The following is a 19,936-nucleotide window of genomic DNA, read 5'->3' on the forward strand; positions in this document are numbered from 1 at the left end:
CGAGTATGTAGATAATATTATAACATCTAAATTATAATCAGCCGATCGACCGTGAGAATCAGATGCACTTGACTATGAACACTGGTAGAGTAAGAGTACTTTGATTGGATTTTTTTGAGTCCCTCCACACGACTTTCTGTCACGAATCAATTTTTTTTTCTGTCATTCAATGTCATTAACAAAACTCTTTTTTCACGACACACAGCAGAAAATAATAAAAGTCACAATTGACTTTCCCCGATAAGAGAGCGAATAATTTTGTGAAACACGATGGATCTGCCCACACACATATGCTGCTCTAACAAAAAACCAAAAAAATGACTTTGAAATCCGCACAAACAAAAATTGAAATTTGATTGAGTTCAGTTGTAATAGTTAAAGAACAACAGAAAAAAAAAAAAGAAAAAGAACAAAAATTAAAAGGAGAGGCACAACATATAGAATAATCATTTGCTTTTTTTTTTTCCTATTTTGTCGTTGTGGTAAATACTGATCAGTTTTCCCTCTTTTCACAAAAGTTTTTAATTTTGTTGCCAGAAAATTTTGCCCCCCTTTATTTAATTCATTACTTTTCTTCTTTTGGTCAAATACCATTACAAATATATATACAATTTACATCAAAAGATGGCCAGAACTAAACAAACAGCAAGAAAGTCTACTGGTGGTAAGGCACCAAGAAAGCAATTAGCTTCCAAAGCAGCCAGAAAATCAGCACCAGTTTCCGGTGGTGTCAAGAAACCACACAGATATAAGCCAGGTACCGTTGCTTTGAGAGAAATTAGAAGATTCCAAAAGTCGACTGAATTGTTGATTAGAAAATTACCTTTCCAAAGATTGGTTAGAGAAATTGCTCAAGATTTCAAGTCTGACTTGAGATTCCAATCTTCTGCTATTGGTGCTTTACAAGAAGCTGTTGAAGCTTACTTGGTCGGTTTGTTTGAAGACACCAACTTGTGTGCTATCCATGCCAAGAGAGTTACTATCCAAAAGAAGGACATCCAATTAGCTAGAAGATTGAGAGGTGAAAGAACATAATGATTCAGCTCTATTGATGCTACGCTAATCATGTTCTTCTTTTTCTTTTTTATTTCTCCTTGGGTTTGTCTTTTTCGTTTTTATATAGGGTAATTTTAATACCTTTTGATATCATTGCAAGTGTAGAGATATTCGATATGTAGAACTGTTTTTACATTGTTGAAGTGGTGTATTGTAAATGTAAAAATACATACACTGTTGTAATCTCTATTTACTCTTCCCCCGTTGACAGTGTAATCTCTACTCACTCTTCCCTCGTCCTCAGTTCGGGTCCCTTCTTGTCCGATTTGCTGGGTGTTTCCGCATGTTCCCCAAGCTTATTTTGCTGCTTGTATTCTAGCATTTGGTAAACCAGTGAATCGCCAAATGCTTCGGAACCATTGTCATCAGTTAATTTCATCTTGTTCATTGAATTTATCAAATTTTCATCATCGCCACCTTCTTGGTGTTGCTGTTGCTGTTGCTGTGGTGGTGGTGGTACTTGTTCACGAGAGTACCCGTACCGGAAAGCTTTACCTTGAAATGGAGCATTCCGACTAGCGGCTTCGGCATCCTTACCACTTCCTCTTATAGGAGTACTTGTATACGATGGCTCACTTTCACCCGTTTCTACTCCAGCCCTGGTGCTTGTTGTATCTATAGATTCACCTTCCTCTGAAGACTGTGGCTGGATATTGCCACCATATTGTCCGTATTGATGAGGAGGGACAGGAATACCCATAGAATGAACTTGTGCTGCTGCTGCTGCTGCTGCTGCCGCCGCCGCCGCCGCCGCAGGAGGAGGAGGCGGTGGAGGCATGTTTATTTGTGGCCCAGGACCAAGCATATGTGGTGGTACTTGGTGAGGATGTGATTGGGGCATCACAGGTGGGAATCCACCGGCAGCAGCGGCAGCAGCAGCGGCAATGGCAGACGATGGGTCCATACCCATAGATAATGCCGCTGCTACTTGCATCTGAGCAGCCTGTGCTACTTGATGTTGCTGTCGTTGATACTTTTTATTATTCATCGAAACTCTACCCCAGCTCAACCTGACTCTATTGCCACCAATAATAAACCCTTGCATGGCAGCAATTGCTCTCTCTGCCTCCTCTCGAGTGGAATATTTTACAAATCCACAATTCTTACCTGGCGGAATCTTAATTTGTTGGATGATACCAAGAGGTTTGAATAAGGTGAATAGCGTGGCCTCGGTGACCTCAGAAGATAGGCCTCCAACAAAAACAGTTGTATTATTTGGATCAGAATACTGAGTCAGCAGTATCTGGGATTGCATTGGGCTTTGCTGAGGAGGAATTGGTAAGGACGGGGACATATAAGGCTGCCCCTGACTTTGTGGATCGTGCTGTAAAAAATTGTTATCCAAGTCCGGTGGTAAATGCAAAGCACCTGGCGATCTATCGTTAGGAATTGGATTGAAGTAACCAAACAATGGACTACCGCCCATTTGGTTTTGTGGCGCTCCAGGTGGAAGAAACATCATTTCTGGTGGCATCTGTACACCAGAAGTAGAGTCGGAACTGTAATAGTCACCTTGCTGCGAAAATGGCACGTTGTTTGGTTTCGAAAACTTGCGATAATTCGTGCTGCGAGGTGTGGCAAGCGCAACTCGTAATGGCCTGCCTGCAAACCAAACTCCATTCATTTCAGTTAAAGCTCTCTGCCTCTCCAGCTCCTCAGTAAATCTGACAAAACCGAAGCATCTCGATTTTCCTGACACCGGATCGGTCATCACCCTTACAGTCTTGATTGAATTGGGAAACTTTTTTTGAAAAAATGCTAAAAGATGGGCTTCAGTGGTAGATGCCGACAAATCACCAACAAATAGGGAATACTCTGGTATCTGAACAATTGGAGCGCTTAAGGTAGCTCCACTGGCCCAATTCAACCTAAAGTACTTTTTCTGGTTATCCGGGTTATTCGGATAGAGTTGTTGCGATGGCATGGCGATATCAGGTAGTAATTGCCCGTTCAAACTCAATGCTTGTTGAGCATCTTCAAAAGTTTCAAATTCAACAAAGCAGTAGCCGGAATTGGTCAATCCTTGAAATTGCGGATCAAGTTTCAACGTTTTTGGCTTTATTATCTTTACAACAACTTTCTTCTGCAATAAGTTCCACCAAAGGTCTGCAATCTGGTTCTCATCGAGCCAGGAGTCCAAATCACCCATCCACAATGTCCGTGGTTGTTCCGTCGTATCCCCGACAGGACCTTGGTCCGCGGCAACAGCGTTTGACTGTTTTGTCGAGATGGGCGGATTGGGCACAGTATACTCGGAAAGAAGTTCTTGTTCTTGTTGATGCTGGTGGCTGGCTGTACTTGATATCGTATGAGGATTTATTGCCTGTGATGGTTGAGATATATTATACAGTTCTTCTTGTGTCAGGGAAGGCGCGGTTGTGTAATTTATAGATTGCGTGTCAATAGTATTGGCAGTTGCAGCAGCTTCATTGGACTGGTAATCAGCATGTGTGTGAGGATCGTACGCCATGTTTACCTTTTTGTTCTCTCCGATATTTCAATGTACGTCCCCTCGGGATATTCTAATATATGAAGTTGAGGTAAAAAGGGGAGAGGAAACCTGTAAACTTGAGTTACAAAAATTATGTCAACCTTTTTTTTTTTGGTTACAAATTATCAAACCGATTCTAGAGACACACAGAATCACCGAAAATCGAAATCAAAAAAATTAAGGAGGCACAGTCAATAAATATATCAATGCACATACTGAGGTTGCTATAACCCGCCAAAGCTACATAGTTGATTCCATTGATTTCCCCTCATCCTCAAGCAAGACTCACGAGAATTGCAGTTGGCTAAATGGGCTGATTCTAAAGTCTGGTCAATCGAGATCTAAATGAAGTCCGGATTACAACATGGAAAAGTCAAAACTTGGCTAATCTGCAGATGTAGGGAAGCGCTGTTGGAGATGTCCCGTTACTGGTGTTTGAATCAGCCTCTTTTATTTGCGCTACTGTCATCCTTTTGATATGTCTGGAGGGGAGGTATTTCACTCAGCTTTAGTACACGCTAGAACTATGTAACCATCAAAAGGCCGGTTTGAAGATCTCCTTGACACTATTGAGCCACTAGTAGTAGTTAATGAGAGAGGTGTTAACCGAATTAAACAATAGAGCAATGCAAGAGTATTAAGAGGTGGCATTGCGTTATTACAAGCTCGGTAGTTTTAATTTATCTTACTCATTTTGAATACATTCATTACAAAATGCTTACCAGCTTGCAATAGCCCAATCTCTTACCTAATTCATTTAGCGTGGTACCACATTCATTTTACGTTTCGTAGTTTATAATGCCTTTACTTCTTTTTGGTATTTAAGATTTTTCGTTAGAGCAGTTGACATAGCTAATATACCATAGAGTGAGTATCCCGTTGCAAAAAAAAAAAAGTACGTGTCTGGGCGGAGAGAAATTTATTAAATCAAAAACAAAAATGTAAACAAACGATACCTTTTGCAACACCCAATCTTCGAAGTGATCACATAAAGTCAGCACAGAGTTTAAACAATGTTTCTGCAGAATAGCTGTAATGGCAGCGTGACAAATCATGCACCTATTGATGATTCTCTGGAGACTAATTCGAAAAGGGGGGACAACATACCTCCAAACATTAATGACCAGAATCCTACCACAAGTCATTCCAAAGAGAACCAAGCGCACACAGGATTAAAACTAAAAGGGTCACAACCTTCACTTTTGAATCCTCGGCAACCATCAGTATATCAAAAAAGAATTAGTTATATTCCGAATAAAAACTTTTCGGGAAACAAAAGCACAATTTTACAACAAGACGATGGTAATTCTCCCCAAGTTTCTGTCCCAAACACATTTCACTACAAGTCTCATCCGAATGCAAAATCGAAAGAATTAGGGGGGAGTATACTTGTTGAAGATGAACAGCACGATTCACTGCGCCAAAACTCGCAATCATATGGTGCTACTCCGCAGTGGATGCCAGAAGAGTTGAAAGAAAAATGGACTCAATCTTCGACAAATGACGGGTTAAAATCAAACACTGGTAACAACCTCTTGAATCACAACATTAAATCCATGGAGTTTCAACCTAGCAGTACCGTAATTCACAACTCGGATATACAAATGAAAGAAAATCTTCCTTGGGTATCGACGTTTGAAAGCCCTGCCGAGAAAAACTTGCAACATATATTCCAGGATCCAAAGGAAACATCAATCAAGGAAGCATCAGCTTCCTCAATGGCCTCGACGCCTGTGGGCACAATGAGAAAGATATCGTCATCACTGCACCCGGTGGCTGCTGACTTTAACGGACTGAAACCTCAGTCGCCATTGAAATTATATAACTACAACTACGACACATTTACAAGGATGAAACTCGAGGGCGTGCTACAAAATTTTGCCTCCAATAAAAACACACCAGCTCAAGTGAATAACCGACCAAGCTACAAAAGAATAGACTTGAAAAACCCTCCGTTGATTGAGAATTTACAAACGTCCAATATTCCTTCCAAAATAAGCATCAAGGATTTTACCAAAACAAAGTCGTATACTGCCAATGCATACAAGATAAATGCAGAAAATGTCTTCTCTGAGATTGTGAAGAAGGGCCATAAAGGACAAATTGGTCGCATTAGGAGTGTTTCTAAAGAGACTGCGACTTCTACGCCCAAGAAAAATCCTGTGCACACAGATGCAGCCACAGAAATCCATGAGAGTAATTACGCATCATTCAGTACGGGCTATAGTTCTGAAGAGAAAAGTGTGGACAATGATGCAAATGAACAGCATAAACAGGTCTCCAATGAGTTTACTTCCATAACAAATGATTCTGAGGGCGAAGACGAAATGGGGGTGGATAGCATCCACACAGATGTGACATTCAAATCACAGTTGGACATAGTTGCAGATGCAAATGTCATGCAAGGCTCTTTGTACACACAAGACTTTTCAAATTCACAGTCCTCAGAAAGTGAAGAGCCAGTGTCACTGAGGACTCTTGAGAGCAATCAGCCCAACCAATCAGAACCAATGGGCTTTGATAGCAAATATGAGGACTCTGTTGGCACAATCAAGTTGAGATCAGTTTCTGAATTGCGTGGAAAATTCATATCCCCTCTCGTCAATGGCAAACCACAACCAAACATAAGCTTATCGCATGCATACCCAGGAATGGTGTTTGATCCACTTAATCAAAAGTGGATTAGTACTGAAACCCAGAATAAAACATTAGACAATATTGAGGACTTGACCGATGATGAGACCGATGATGAGACCGAGTTGCCTGGCATTTTGAAAAAGGCAAACTCGAAAGCAAAAAAGACCAACTTTGAAGTTTCATTTCATGAGCCAAGCTCATTTGATAAAAGTGCTGATAATGGTGGCAATGAATTTGTTGCTGGTGATGTTACTAAAGTATCACAGTTGATGAATGTATCCTTTTCCGAATCAAGAAGGGAGTTAGTGTCTGCACTTAACGATGTGCTAGAATTGAAGTTGGAAATTTCCTCCTGGAAGGATGTTGAGTATATAGATTTGTCTCACTGCGACTTGAGGTTCCTAATTGACTTGTTTGAGTTCTTGCCTGTGTTGAAGAGGTTAAAGGCTTCGGGTAATAATATCAAGTATTTATGTGGCCTTCCAAGCGGAATACAAGAACTTGATTTATCAGAGAACATTGTGGAAGACAAAAGCGGGTTTAGTGAATTGACAAATCTACAGCGTCTCAATCTTGAGCACAATCACTTGACAGAAACGACAAATCTTTCCAGAAACATCAACTTGACGACGCTCAATTTATCACACAACAGCATTGATGATATCAGTGGCTTAAAGAATTTGTCAAATTTGACAAAGTTGGACTTGTCTTTTAACAAATTGAGGACATTGAATCTCGCGGAGTATCGATGGGCATATCTTGAAGAAATGAATGTCTCCAATAACATGATTGAAGCAATTGATAATATAAACCATCTTGGTGCCTTGAGAGTTTTGAACTGTGACAAAAATAGAGTGGCAAAGTTCGATTTGGTGAGTATGAGTTTGAGAAAATTACTGGTTAATCAGAATAACTTGGTTCATTTTGACATTTCAAGCATAAAGCAGTTGCTATGTTTAAGATTTGATGGCAATGCGATAACCAATATACAACTACCCAGGTGTAACATCATTGAAGAGATATCAATGAAGTCGCAGCTAGGGTTGCATCAAACTTGGGGCTCGTCTGCTGCAAGATGTGATCAATTGAGGTGCTTGGATTTGTCGGGTAACCGAATGTTACCAACCGGCACATTTCCTTTAATCAACAAGCTTACTCTATCAGCAATGAATTTGAGTCACTTGCCGAATGATTTTGCGAATATGTTTCCAAATGTGCAATACTTGAATCTAAATTTTAACAAATTAAGGTCCATTGAGCCACTTTCTGACTTGAAGGGTTTGAAAAAGTTGTGGTTATTGAGTAATAAACTACCGAGCCCTATTAAAGCATTGAGATGCCTCGCTAATTCGAAGGAGAAGTTGGTTTCGCTAGATTTAAGATTAAATGCCTTTAGCAAGTCTTTGTATGACTATATTTTTGCTGAAGATGAAGCGAATATTGATATTGACTTGGCTACAGTGGATGAGATTGAAGCGTTTACCGAAATATTAAACGACTTTGATCGCAGTGAGATCTGGGGTGAAAGGGACCAGGCATTTTGCCAGCAATTGGAAAGAGCAAGCCGAATCACAACAATAAGAGAAAGAGAAGTTTACCAAGCCACAACTATCATGTTCTTTAAACACTTGAGGAGCCTCGATGGATTAGACATCTCGAATGCTTACCGACGTGAGGCCTACGTATTATATAGAAAATATTTCCCCAAGTAGGTTATCTAGTGAAATGTATATACAAGAACCAATGAATTGGGAGATATATTGCCGTCATAGATAAGCTTGTCTAAGCATACTCTCCTGGATGTTTTTCGTCTTTTCTGTGCTATACTTAGCTTGTACTCGTGTGCCACTAAAATATAAACGTCCGCTTAATCACAGTCGTCCACACACAAAAAGTCACAAGCTAGCATTCTATGCAAGCAGCCACTTCTAGATCAATACAGGAAGAAGAATAGCGATGCAAAGACTGTTTGGCCGCCTTTCTCCCACAGTGCTTATCATTTTGCGCTCATTGTTATACTCGCAAAAAGCAAAAGCAAAAATCACAGAAGAGAAAAATTAAATAAAATAAAAATAAAACAAAAATAAAATAAAAAAAAAAAAATTATCGATGTCAATTTCGTTTTTAATCAGAAAATTTCTTTGCTAAAGTTTAAAGCATCCCCCCCCCCTTTAGAGACACACTGCAACGATGAACGGCGAAGGATGGTATGTGATGCAGTAAAAAATAGGCTTAATTTGAATCAATGATTGATTGTTTTCCCCCGCGAGCTTTTTACTAACACTTTGAAATGCAGGTTATTTATTTTTGCGGTTGTCGTGAATGCCGTTAATTTGTTTTCACAAGTGTTTTTCACAATTATGTACTCCGATTTGGAGTGTGATTATATCAATCCCATTGAATTATGTAACAAGTTGAATCCGTGGTTCATCCCTGAGGCCGGTTTACATGCATTTATCGCATTATTATTCTTGGTCAATGGCTATTGGTTCTGTTTCTTGCTCAATTTGCCATTGTTGGCCTACAATGTCAACAAATTTTACACCAAGAATCATTTATTGGATGCAACTGAAATATTCAGGACGTTATCGAAACATAAGAAGGAGAGTTTCCTGAAGTTGGGTTTCCATTTGGTGATGTTTTTCTTTTATTTGTATAGAATGATCATGGCATTGGTTAAGGATGACCACTGATCGGAGCGCAGGTGTTCACAAGGTGACGTGAATTAGTAGACATTTTCGTTGGTGATGAGAGATGCTCCCATTTTATATAGTGAGTTCTAAACGTGTACTAATACATCAACATTTATTGTATCAAAGTGTAGAGTTTCTACTGTTTATGACTGAGACCCAGGTACCGTCTGCTTTGGTGTACACGAGCTTACTCAAAACCAGTCTCTAGATGACTAATTGGAAAGTGCCAAATACTTCCGGTTGGCGTCATATCTTCTAAATGTCCAAGTTTTGCAAGCTTTACGTTGGAAATTCCCCTTCTTTGTCTTTTAATTTCTCATTCACGTAACTTAACTTCGAAACAATGCCTTCTTCATGCTTAAATAGAGGTTTCAAAGCAGTCAATTGTGCCTCCACTGTCCCCAGGGTATCCAGACCTAAAGGCGATGCACCGTTTGCTTCTTGTTTCAAAGTGCCCATCCTTTCATGTATCGATCTCATCAACTCATATTCGAGGTTCTTATTTCTCTCCTTTTCTCTCAACTCACTCAATACAAGTGCCACATTCCTACTTTGACCCTTCACCACCAAAATCTTGTCTCGTAGTTGTTCCTTCTCTTTTTCAAGCTTGGAAATGGACTTTGCTGTCAGCTCAAGCGACACAGATGTGTCACGTACCTGGTCAATCGCCATGAAAACGTGCTTTTTGAATTGGGCAGAATATGGAACATCTGATTTGAATTCTTCAACCAAGCGTCGTAAAACATCCAACAAACGAACTTCCTCCTGTTTGAGAAGCTGATTTTCCGTTCCAAATCCTTGTGGATGATCCACAATACGGTAATCATGTACTGGATCAGGCTTTATGGTAAGTGGAATAGCAGGTCTTCGAGAAAATGATTCCAAGGGCAAGTTTGGTACGCTATTTGCTATGGAACCTGGTTTGGTCTCGAATGTTTTGTCCTGTTTCTCTACCAATTCGCTGATTGGCTTTATTACATGTGAACTCGGCTTTCGTCCTCCTGCTCTTTTTTTCTTAGGACGCCCCCTCCCTCGCTTTTGCTGGCTAGCGGGAAGAGACTTCAAGACGGCATATTCTGAAGAGATGTCAGGGTTATTCCTGAGGGTGTCCTTGCCTTCAAGAATGTATGTGTTGTCTTCCAGCTCGATCAGTTGTTGCTCATCAACGATTTTCAATTTGTGCGCTTGAATTACACGCTTACTGTAGTCTTTGTTAGTATCCTTTCTGTTTGGTGTAATCAACTATCCAAACATACCCTGACCCTCTGATTCTAGCCTGGCGCCGAATCTCTCTTTCACGAGTGTCGAAATTGCTCATTTACAAGGAAGCGTAAGAAAAGGGTTTGTTGACGCGCCGAATCTGAAATATTTGCAACAAACGGTGCTACCAGAAGAAAGAATTAAACGACTTTTATTATACAGAAAGAAAGGGTATTATACTAAACGAACTATACAAATGTCACAAGATAGCTCATAAATAATTGAGCGGCAACGATAAAGAAGGAAGATGATGAAGCAGCTTTGATTCCATGACCAGTATAAGAACTTGGTGAAGATGAAGCTGTAGGTCCATTGGAGGTTGTAGGACCTGAGGTCGTGGTCGATTCAGTAGAAGCAGGTGAACTGTTGGATCCCGAATTTCCTCCACCGCCAATAACCAAACCAGTTGTGGTAGCGGTAGTCGCAGTAGTAGCAGTAGTAGTAGCCAGTGCGCTAGCTGTTCGAGATTCCCCAGCAATTGTAGAATTATTCCCTTGTTGGCTTGAAGAAACAGTAGAACTACTGGAGCTTGAAGAATTACTAGAGCTTCCCAGGCCAGATCCAAGCTCAGGAACCTGGGGAGCATCTTCGGCTGTTCCTGTCCAGCAGTACTCTTGGAAGCATTTAGCACACTCTTCACTTTGTTCTTGGCCTAGCCTCTCTTGTTGTCTCCTAATGATGGCACAACCAACACATGTGGCCCAGTTTGAATCGCCCGTCAAATTACCAGAAGACATAACTTCATAACCATTTCTAATGGTTCCTGTCTTTTCTGCATTCTCGTAGGCCAATTTGAAGGTTGAAAAATTTGACAAGTATGATTCATGGTGATTAGACAAGTATACAACCAATGGTATGTCCGTTTCGTTCACCACGTTGTCTTTGTGAAACTCAGCAAGGTCAGATAAAGCCGATGCGTTACAGCCAAAGAATATTGGCTTTTCTTTCAAGTCATTACTCAAATATGTGTCCACAGTAGGAACGTAAGGGAATGGAGTTCCTTTTCCTTGGTTGGAAAATTGCCACTTGTAAGTTTCTGTGAATGAAGTTCCATTGGGCCAGTTTTCTTTAGTATCAGCACTATTATCAAAACCAAAGATTACATCGACTCCTCTCTCGGTTTGAATCAAGGGGTAAAATGGGACATTTTGACCGTCTTCACCACCATCAACCAAAGACAAAGTGTTATTATTAATGATCGTTTCTTCTTGAGCATACGAGGACTCGTAAAATGGATTAGGTTTATAAACCGCCACATCATCTTTGCTATCACTGACTACCGACATGATTTGGTCAAAGATGGGTCTAAGTATTGTGCTGACATCATAGTCATCCAAGTTTGAAAAGACTGAATTGAATACTGATGATGATGTTCCCATGACAAAACCAGCATTATCGTAGTTCCTTACACATTGATGTGAATCACCATCTTCAATGCTGGAGCCCAAGTACTCGATATCTACAAATGCATTCAACGTATCAAAGTTACCTAACTCATATGGCGAGATTTCCACAATAAAGGTCAGATTTTGGCTAATCACTTCGGCCTCAACAGTCTTACCATTAGCTACCAATATGGAATAGGGCATTGTGTGGTCCTTAAAGCTGGTCAAGTTACGGACACTGGACCAAGTAACATTAGCACCACCACTGGAATCGTCTAAAAATTGGTGACTCAAAGCTCTGCCCCAGATATCGGTGATAGAAGTGTTGAAACCAGCTCTATTTTTGTTGACAATAGCAGTACCCACCCCAGTGTAGAATCTGGCCAATGATACCAAATCACCGGCATTTGGATCCAAAATTGACGTCTCAAGATCCCAAATTTGGGCCGAGCCGTTCAAAATATTCTCAATGGAAATCCAGTCATTTAAAACTAAAGTACCAACCAACCAAGACCCTCCTGAGAGCCCCACTAAGTAAGTTGAAGCTTGTAAAAGCCCTCCTAATGCGTTATTATTTGCATCTTCGAATCTTTCATCAAGAGCCAAGACAGACCCTGCACCTGCCAACATAGCTCTATAACCACCGCCTGAAAAAGCCAACCCAATTGTGATGTTGTGTTCATCGGAATTGTCATTGATGAATGATTCGGCATCAAAGTCACTCAAGTTGGCTCTGTTGTTTAAAAAGTTGATTAAATATTTGTTTGTCTGCTCCTGTTTAGCCTCAATGTAATTCTTTTCATTGTCGGATAATCCATCCCCCTCACGTATGAGAGCAGTTTCAGGGCATGTGACATTGACTGGAGAATACGGATTGGCAACACCGTCTCCATCTGCGTTCAGTTGAGTTTCGTCTGTGGTTTGCGATTGAGACGAGCCTGTACTTGACCCACCACCGAAAATCCCCCCAAGCCAACCTTCTATTCCACCTTCCGAAGTTGTCGATGAAGCGGAGGATGTAAGCGATCTAGAACCGGATGAGCTCCGTTGTGAGGTGGTTGAAAGTGCTGATATGCTGCTGACCAGCGTTGAGCTAGGTCCTCCTCCAAATAAATTAGAATACCGTGCTTGGCTGGATGAGGGGGAATTAGAGTTTGTTGTTGTAGCTGCTACAGTTTGTGACAGTGTGGCTTGTTGTAGTCCAGTTGACGAAGCTTGCGATGAGGTGCTGGAGCCACCTCCAAAAATTCCCTCCCACCATGGTGTAGAGGGTGTTGCACCTAGTGTATTTTCTTCATCATTAAAGGGCCATACTGCAAAAGCTGTAGCAAGTAAATAAAAATATAGTAGAAAGTGATTTTGCATTTTTGGTTGATGAGAGCAAAAGATGTAATAGACGAGTAGTCGGACTTACTTGTATATATATATATATATACACACATATAGATTTATAGACTTGCTAGAGCCATGCTACAAGAATTTCTTGGGTTGCGAGTCTTGTATTGAAAGCATATAACTTCTTTACCCCGTTTGGGGAATTAATCGAAGGTTGCTATGGGGGTACAGTACCGAAAAGACACAAACTGCAGGTCGGATTAAGTGTTTATGTAGGGTCGATTAAAATTTTCAAAGTTTTTCCCTTCTTTCTTTTTTGTTAATCTACGAATGAAGATTGTCAAGGAACTAAAACACCGCGAAACAGACAAAGAATACCCACCTCGTTTCGATATTTGTTGCTGTGAAACAAAGGATTTCCGTAGTTTGCAAGATGAAAATTTCCAAGAATAGGGAAAAAAAGACATATTTGCAGGGAAGACAAATAATAAAAGTTGACTGCTTCTAGCCACAATTCCACTAACTAAACCTTCACCTACGTCAATGTGCCACAAATCATTCAAGCTAAAGAAACAGTACGTCCTCTTTAAACAAAGAGGGCTCAAAACCAACCCCGTTGCAAAAGGCTGAACTTGAAAGAGCGTCTTTAAGAGCTTACAATAGAAGTCAAATTTCCTAATTAGGAAAGATTATTATTCAAGAAAAAAAGGTTCTTTTGTGGCGTAGTTCAAATTAGACACATGCTTTAGAACCAATACCAACATCAAAGTTCTCTGTGTGTCATATGAGAATTACATACGGTAGTGGGAGATTAAGGAGCATGAAACAGGCTAGAAATTATTGCAGTCAATGATTCGCCATTATGCAACTAATTTTAGCGACTATTTTTCACATGTGTGGAACGTTCATATGCAAAATTGAGCTTAGTTAGGCTACATTATTGTTCTAGGCCTACTAAGCTAGAGAGAAGGCGGTGCAGAGGTTGTCAATGTTGCTCCTCTCTCAAACATGACAGTCTCTAGTGGCCTTGCTTGGAAAGCCTCCCCCCTTTGGGCATTCTCCTCTGTCCTTTCAGCGAACGTCCGCTATTGCTCTTGTAAAACCAGTTTCTTATTAAGAGTTATGAAAATCTCTACAATACAATCTGAAATCAACAAATTTACAATTAAACCGTATCAACTATAAATCTATTGAGAGAAACTTTCCAACAAAATGTTTCTTTCGTCAGAGTCTTGTCCCCAGTTCTTGATAACAACACATGAAGCACCAACAACCTTTCTAGCATTTCCTTCTTGGTCCAATTTACATAAACCAGCCCATTCACCAAGGAGCTTGGCGTCAGAGACTTTGATGAGTGGAATCTTCTCTTCTGGTTCGTTACAGAGAGCTTCAATCAACTTAATGATGGCTTCCTCGGTAACTGAGTCACAAAGAACACAGAGTTGAGCTTCACGCTTGGACAAAGCTCTTGAAGCTTCACGTAAACCTCTAGCAAGACCATCGTGGACCAATGAGTTTCTCAAGACAACCTTCAAAGCATCTTCAATTGAAACTGATGATTCAGCAACAACTTGTTCGGTTTCAACTTCAACTTCGATATCAGACATTGTTAATTTCTAAATTAATTTTATATGATAATACTGCTCTGAACCTTTTTCCGTAACGGTGGGTCTTCGTCGTCAAGTTTTATCTTGGAGGCAAAAAGTGTATAAAGTAAAAGCTGTGAAGATGATTATTTTTCAGCATTGTCGCATCGAGCGAGAGCGAGAGAGAGAGAGAGAGAGAGAGAGAAAGGAAAAAAAATTGTGTTTTAGGGCTACCGCCCTGAGGTGATTTTGTGCACGTGATGAGATCTGAAGTGTTGTATATTTACAATTGCCGGGAATAGCCAATGCAGTTTATGGGGGTATTCCTTGGCTAGTTGAGCAGAGGCTCTGTCTGGTTTTGATATTTACCTTCATGACAAACTTCCGTTGTTGGGCTTTCAGCGTGTGGATCGCATGTAAATGCTCACCTGTTATAAACTAGAAAGAGTTGGCTATTATAATTGAATAAAAAAGAACTACGTAGTTATGTTAATGTTATATCATGGTCAGGCACTTCTGGGTATTTTGCTGAAACTTTTCTCCATTTTTGGAATAAATTGGTTGCAAAACTTGACAAAAAAAGCAGTGCAAAAAATTGTTTAGATTAATAGGTATTTGGATTACACTTAAGCTTGGCATTTAACCACGTCTAAATAAAGCGCTGCAATAACAGAAGTGTTTTTCATTACTCGTTGGACTCTAAAATGGGCCATCGTTAAACGAGTTGAATCCCACCATAAATTGACAAAGAAAAAGCAAACACCCCTTTTGTGTATGACAACATCCAGCTTCAATCGAAGGTCCTACAAGTGGTACGTTTTAAATATTTAACACATTAGATATTACACAAAGTACTATATTTAAATTATGACCTCTTAGTAGATCACAACTCCATTTCTTCTGCACCAAATGGAGCATGGCTGTCGTCCATGTCTTCGTCACTGTCGATCGCATTATCGCTGATACTCTCATCGTGTTGTTCACGTAAAGCCGCCAAGCTAGTTCCAGACCCGCCTCCAACAATACCTCCAATAACAGACGACCTCTTGGGTGGTATGACTGGCTGATTGTTTCGATCGTACTCATCTTCCTCGTCTTCAAAATCAACATCAAAAAAATCGTCCGTGGTTCCTGTTACTCTCTGGTATAAGGACTTCACGTCCGTTATAACTCCATCATATGACAATTCAGCGCTCGGGGTGTTTGTAAAGAATATTTGATCTTGCGCGTCAGGAGTGTCTCTGTAAACGATATTGTTTTCCTGGCTTGGCTTAAATATGTTTGACAAGTCATTGGCAATGTACGTTTTTTCAACATACCCCATCTTACAAACAACTTCTAATTTTTCTTGGGGAAGAAAGTTTTGCAAGTGAGAACCCAATTTGAAGGAGTTTGCCAAAACTGGGGTTCCTTCTTGGTTAACGACAAAGTCCGTTTCGTCTAGAATCCCATCAATGTCGTTTGAAGACTCCCTCAACAACGACGACTCCATTTTGGAATATGCCGACTCTAAATCGCGCTTAGCACGACTCAAGTCCTGTTCAACCGTTTGACTGAACCATATAGATTGGCCCTCGGGACAAACGCCTGAAGCGCCATTCTGTATCATCACTTGGACCGAATATTCATTCGCAGTGGGCAAGGAATGAGGAGGGAACACCACAATAGCCAGTGACTCATTTTGCGATATCCATTCTTTGCAGTCGCGGCGTACTACTGTGACCAACCTTGTAACAAAATGTGGCTGCAACCCCTCGGTGACTTGATTGTAGCTTGATTGTAGGAACTTGGGCAACTGAGTGGGCGAAATAATAACCTTTTCATTGATCTTTATATGCGAGCCATCGTCAAAATGAGCTATTTTCGACATGGGGTCAAAATCAACCAAACTTGTGTTTAATTTATAAGTTGTACCTGCAACTGCTGCACTACGACAAAAGCCTTGAGCCAACTCGCCCGGACCTCCGAATTTTGACACCATGCAAGGGAATTTACCATAGACGTCAAAGGACGACAAAAATCGTTTGATTTTAATGAGCGCCTCCTTTGTACTAATATCCTCTTTGTAACTTAATCCAATCGAGAACACCAATTCATTTATTTGAGGATCCTCAAGTTTAAACTCCTCTCTCAAAAACTTCTGAATAGGTTCATTTGCATATGGCTTTACCTTTTGCTTGTAGTCTGAATCCAATAAAATAAACTTCAAAAATTTCATCAAATATCTCTTTGTGATGAGCGACAAGGACTTGTCGGTGAATATATCCTGTTTGGTTGTAGCATTGACCTTTTGCTGAAAGTCGTCATTTTCAAATACGTGGAAATTGGATAAAGATTGGAACTCTAGGTAACGGTAGACACGTGACTTCACCAACAAGGTCAACAAATCTGACTGGCAAAACATAATCTTGGGCGTCAAGTCAATGCCATAATCCCTTGAGTTAAACTGATTGTTCAACTTACCACCTGGAATGTAAATTTGGGCATCTTGAAAGTGTGGAATTTTACCCTGGTTGACGTCAGCACACCACTTCTTCAATTGTTCAATAGTCATGGTTGAGGTTGAATCCCCGTAGTATGCCTTGTTATCAATATGGAGCACCTGTGTGCCCTGCCATGACAATGCGGCAGCCAACATACTCTCCTGGAGACCAGTGCCGATAATTAAAACATCACATTGATCAATTTTGAGGAACTGATCCTGGGGCTTCTCTAACCCCGCCAAGTGTGGAATGACAGGAGGAGTGTATGTAGTGCTAGGTCTACGCTCCGCCATTGACTTTCTTCTTTCAGTTCTGCTGTAGTTCATAGTTCTGGGACGAGTTTCACAAGGTGTAGGTTTTTCTTTTTATCTTGGATGGGGTCTAGGTCATAAACCTCTAATCCGGTTGATCACTATTCTGATTAATTATTTCTTGTGAAATTCCTAGCTCTTTCAAACTAAATAATGGTATATCTCGTGCTGTTTTTCAATGATAATTGCTTTGAGGTTTTGTTATGTCGTTTAAGTTCGGGTATCGTGGATGAGTCGTCGCTAAACACTACCCAGTCAACTTACTTTTAACAATTTTTTTTCTTTTGTATTGACCTCTTTTGTTGATAAAAATAAAAAAATTTTTTTTTTCTTGTTTTTATTTCTAAATTAGGTGCGTCAACACGTTGCATGGGGCAAATGAGCGAGACAAAGGGTTCACTTCTTTTGGCATGGCAAGTGAGGGGCAAGCATTGTCTTGTGATTGGAGCTGGAGATGTGGCACTTTCTAGGATACACCATTTGATTGTAGCTCAAGCTAGGATAACGGTCGTGACGGGTGTGACCAAGGATGTTCATCCAGAGATCCTAGATTTAAATTCACAAGGTAAGATTCACAACTTGATTTTAAGAAACTATGAAAGTGAAGATCTACGAATGTATGAGGATACAACACTGAAGTTGGATTACACAAAAATTGGCCCGGGAGATTACGAAGAAGTTTCATGTCTTATAAATGAGACATTTGCTTGTGTGTGCTGTTGCATCGATGACTACGAATTGAGTACCAAGATATATTATCAATGCAAGTTACTTCGCTTACCTGTGAATATAGCAGATAAACCGCCATTGTGCGATTTCTACTTTGGAAGCATGATTAACCAGGATAATTTGCAAATAATGATTAGTACAAACGGAAAATCACCCCGGTTGTCGAAACTTATAAAGGACAACATCGCTAGAGAATTTGCAGGCGTGGATGTGAATAATGCTATTGAAAACTTGGGGTTGATAAGATCGCGGTTAAGGGAATTGATATTGATAGATGACGATTTAGTCACTATTGATACACGTATGTCTTGGATCAAGAATTTAACAGATTTCTTCACTATTAGACAGTGGAGCAGCATAAAACTAACTCCAGAAGGGTCAGACTCAGAGTACAAGCAAGTTGATAAAATAGTCAACTGCTTTCCCAATTACCCTCCTCGTGAATTTGATGAGTTTGTAAAATTTATATGTACATAAATACACACTAGATATCTTCGTGCACAAACAACTTGTTTCTACCTCCGCCTACATATTCTCCAACTATATGGCCATCGCCCTTCAACTGGTATTGATAGCTCATCAACCCTTCTAAGCCAACCGGACCCCTTGCATGGATCTTGTTGGTACTGATTCCCACCTCAGTTCCAAATCCGTATCTAAAGCCATCTGCAAATCTAGTGGAGGCGTTCCAATAGATACCAGCAGAGTCAATACTCTTCAAAAACAAGTTTGCCGTGTCTTCGTTCTCAGTTATAATACACTCCGTATGTTTAGATGAGTGTTTGTTTATATGATCAATTGCGTCTCTGACGTCATCGACAAATTTCACCGATATATCTAACGAGAGATACTCCTTATCAAAAGCATCATCGTCAGCATCCACAACATAATCCTGGTTCAAGTCTTTAACCAATGACTTCAATTCGGGTGCTACATGAACTGTGACCTTCAGGTCGACTAAAGCCTTGATGAGATTCTTTACTTCGCTTCCAGCAATATCCTTATTAATCAACAACTGCTCAACAGCATTACAACCTGCAGGATAGTTTGTCTTGGAGTCAACAACGATCCTACTTGCCTTTACAGGATCAAAGTTGGCGTCAACGTAGATGGAACATATACCATCAGCATGGCCCAAAACGGGAATTTTCGTGTTCGACTTGATATTACGCACAAGCTCATTCGAGCCTCTAGGGATCACCAAGTCGATGTATTTGTCCTGGTCCAATAAATCGGCCACATCCTCCCTACTTTCAATCAATTGGATTGCTTTGGAGGGAACTTTGGTGTCGGCCAATGCCTCGCTAACAATGTTACTCATAACTTTAAATGTCTGGTAAGACTCCTTTCCTCCTTTTAATATAGCTGAATTTCCCGACTTGATTGCCAAAGCCGTGATATTCGCAATTACCTCTGGCCTGCTTTCAAAAATAATCAACAAGACCCCAATTGGAGCTGTCACCCTATACAAGTTTAAGCCCTCATCGATCTTTTTGGCCAAAGTCACCTTCCCCACTGGATCGGACAAGTTAGCTACATCCAATATACCCTGGAGCATCGAGTCGAACTTTCCTGGGTTGGCTAAGTCTAGCCTCTTTATTAATGACGATGCGAGATTCTTGGCTTTGGCATTTTCCAAATCTAGCTTATTAGCCTCGAGAATAGACGACTTATGTTCCTTTAAAGACTTGTAAATCTTTTCCAATGCTTGTGATCTCTCGGTGTTTGTAAGCACCTTAAGCTGGGCAAAGGCCGTATTTGCCTCCTTTGCTATCGCTTCTCCTGACATGGCTTGGAAGGATTAGATATGCTATGAAGCTGAAAACGAAAAAAAGAGTTGAGTCACTTCTGCAAAAATCATTATATCGCGCTACCATCTACATTAACTCACTAACAAATAGTGAAAAGCCGTTTGAAGGGTGACGAATATAGTTATAAAGTTAGTTTATTATATTGCAATGAACGTTCTC

General features: G+C 40.4%; 9 protein-coding genes across 9 annotated transcripts; 4 read left to right on the forward strand and 5 right to left on the reverse strand. All coding sequences in view use genetic code 12, as the record gives it.

The window, feature by feature from the left end:
* Positions 1-624: 624 nt before the first annotated feature.
* On the forward strand, positions 625-1,035 carry HHT1 (Hht1p; the record flags this gene model as incomplete). Its single annotated transcript, XM_051813008.1, has 1 exon — positions 625-1,035. One exon carries the CDS (start codon positions 625-627, stop codon positions 1,033-1,035), a length of 411 nt encoding a protein of 136 aa, XP_051673303.1.
* A 244-nt stretch (positions 1,036-1,279) lies between these two features.
* On the reverse strand, positions 1,280-3,526 carry CANMA_001077 (uncharacterized protein; the record flags this gene model as incomplete). Its single annotated transcript, XM_051813009.1, has 1 exon — positions 1,280-3,526. One exon carries the CDS (start codon positions 3,524-3,526, stop codon positions 1,280-1,282), a length of 2,247 nt encoding a protein of 748 aa, XP_051673304.1.
* Positions 3,527-4,560: 1,034 nt separating this feature from the next.
* Positions 4,561-7,896, forward strand: CANMA_001078 (uncharacterized protein; the record flags this gene model as incomplete). The annotated part of the gene is made up of 1 exon (XM_051813010.1): positions 4,561-7,896. One exon carries the CDS (start codon positions 4,561-4,563, stop codon positions 7,894-7,896), a length of 3,336 nt encoding a protein of 1,111 aa, XP_051673305.1.
* Positions 7,897-8,374: 478 nt separating this feature from the next.
* Positions 8,375-8,877, forward strand: CANMA_001079 (cornichon family protein; the record flags this gene model as incomplete). Its single annotated transcript, XM_051813011.1, has 2 exons — positions 8,375-8,391; positions 8,481-8,877. 2 exons carry the CDS (start codon positions 8,375-8,377, stop codon positions 8,875-8,877), a joined length of 414 nt encoding a protein of 137 aa, XP_051673306.1.
* A 279-nt stretch (positions 8,878-9,156) lies between these two features.
* CANMA_001080 (uncharacterized protein) lies at positions 9,157-12,887 on the reverse strand (the record flags this gene model as incomplete). Its single annotated transcript, XM_051813013.1, has 2 exons — positions 9,157-10,119; positions 10,341-12,887. 2 exons carry the CDS (start codon positions 12,885-12,887, stop codon positions 9,157-9,159), a joined length of 3,510 nt encoding a protein of 1,169 aa, XP_051673307.1.
* Positions 12,888-14,044: 1,157 nt separating this feature from the next.
* RPS12 (40S ribosomal protein eS12) lies at positions 14,045-14,464 on the reverse strand (the record flags this gene model as incomplete). Its single annotated transcript, XM_051813014.1, has 1 exon — positions 14,045-14,464. The coding sequence occupies one exon, from the start codon at positions 14,462-14,464 to the stop codon at positions 14,045-14,047; it is 420 nt and encodes a 139-aa protein (XP_051673308.1).
* An 862-nt stretch (positions 14,465-15,326) lies between these two features.
* CANMA_001082 (GTPase-activating protein) lies at positions 15,327-17,252 on the reverse strand (the record flags this gene model as incomplete). The annotated part of the gene is made up of 1 exon (XM_051813015.1): positions 15,327-17,252. One exon carries the CDS (start codon positions 17,250-17,252, stop codon positions 15,327-15,329), a length of 1,926 nt encoding a protein of 641 aa, XP_051673309.1.
* A 354-nt stretch (positions 17,253-17,606) lies between these two features.
* MET8 (bifunctional precorrin-2 dehydrogenase/sirohydrochlorin ferrochelatase) lies at positions 17,607-18,443 on the forward strand (the record flags this gene model as incomplete). The annotated part of the gene is made up of 1 exon (XM_051813016.1): positions 17,607-18,443. One exon carries the CDS (start codon positions 17,607-17,609, stop codon positions 18,441-18,443), a length of 837 nt encoding a protein of 278 aa, XP_051673310.1.
* A 7-nt stretch (positions 18,444-18,450) lies between these two features.
* Positions 18,451-19,755, reverse strand: PRO2 (glutamate-5-semialdehyde dehydrogenase; the record flags this gene model as incomplete). Its single annotated transcript, XM_051813017.1, has 1 exon — positions 18,451-19,755. One exon carries the CDS (start codon positions 19,753-19,755, stop codon positions 18,451-18,453), a length of 1,305 nt encoding a protein of 434 aa, XP_051673311.1.
* Positions 19,756-19,936: the final 181 nt, after the last annotated feature.

The sequence above is a fragment of the Candida margitis genome (assembly GCF_024628925.1).
Source record: "Candida margitis strain CBS 14175 chromosome Unknown scaffold44, whole genome shotgun sequence".
In the NCBI taxonomy this organism is placed as follows: domain Eukaryota; kingdom Fungi; phylum Ascomycota; class Pichiomycetes; order Serinales; family Debaryomycetaceae; genus Lodderomyces; species Lodderomyces margitis.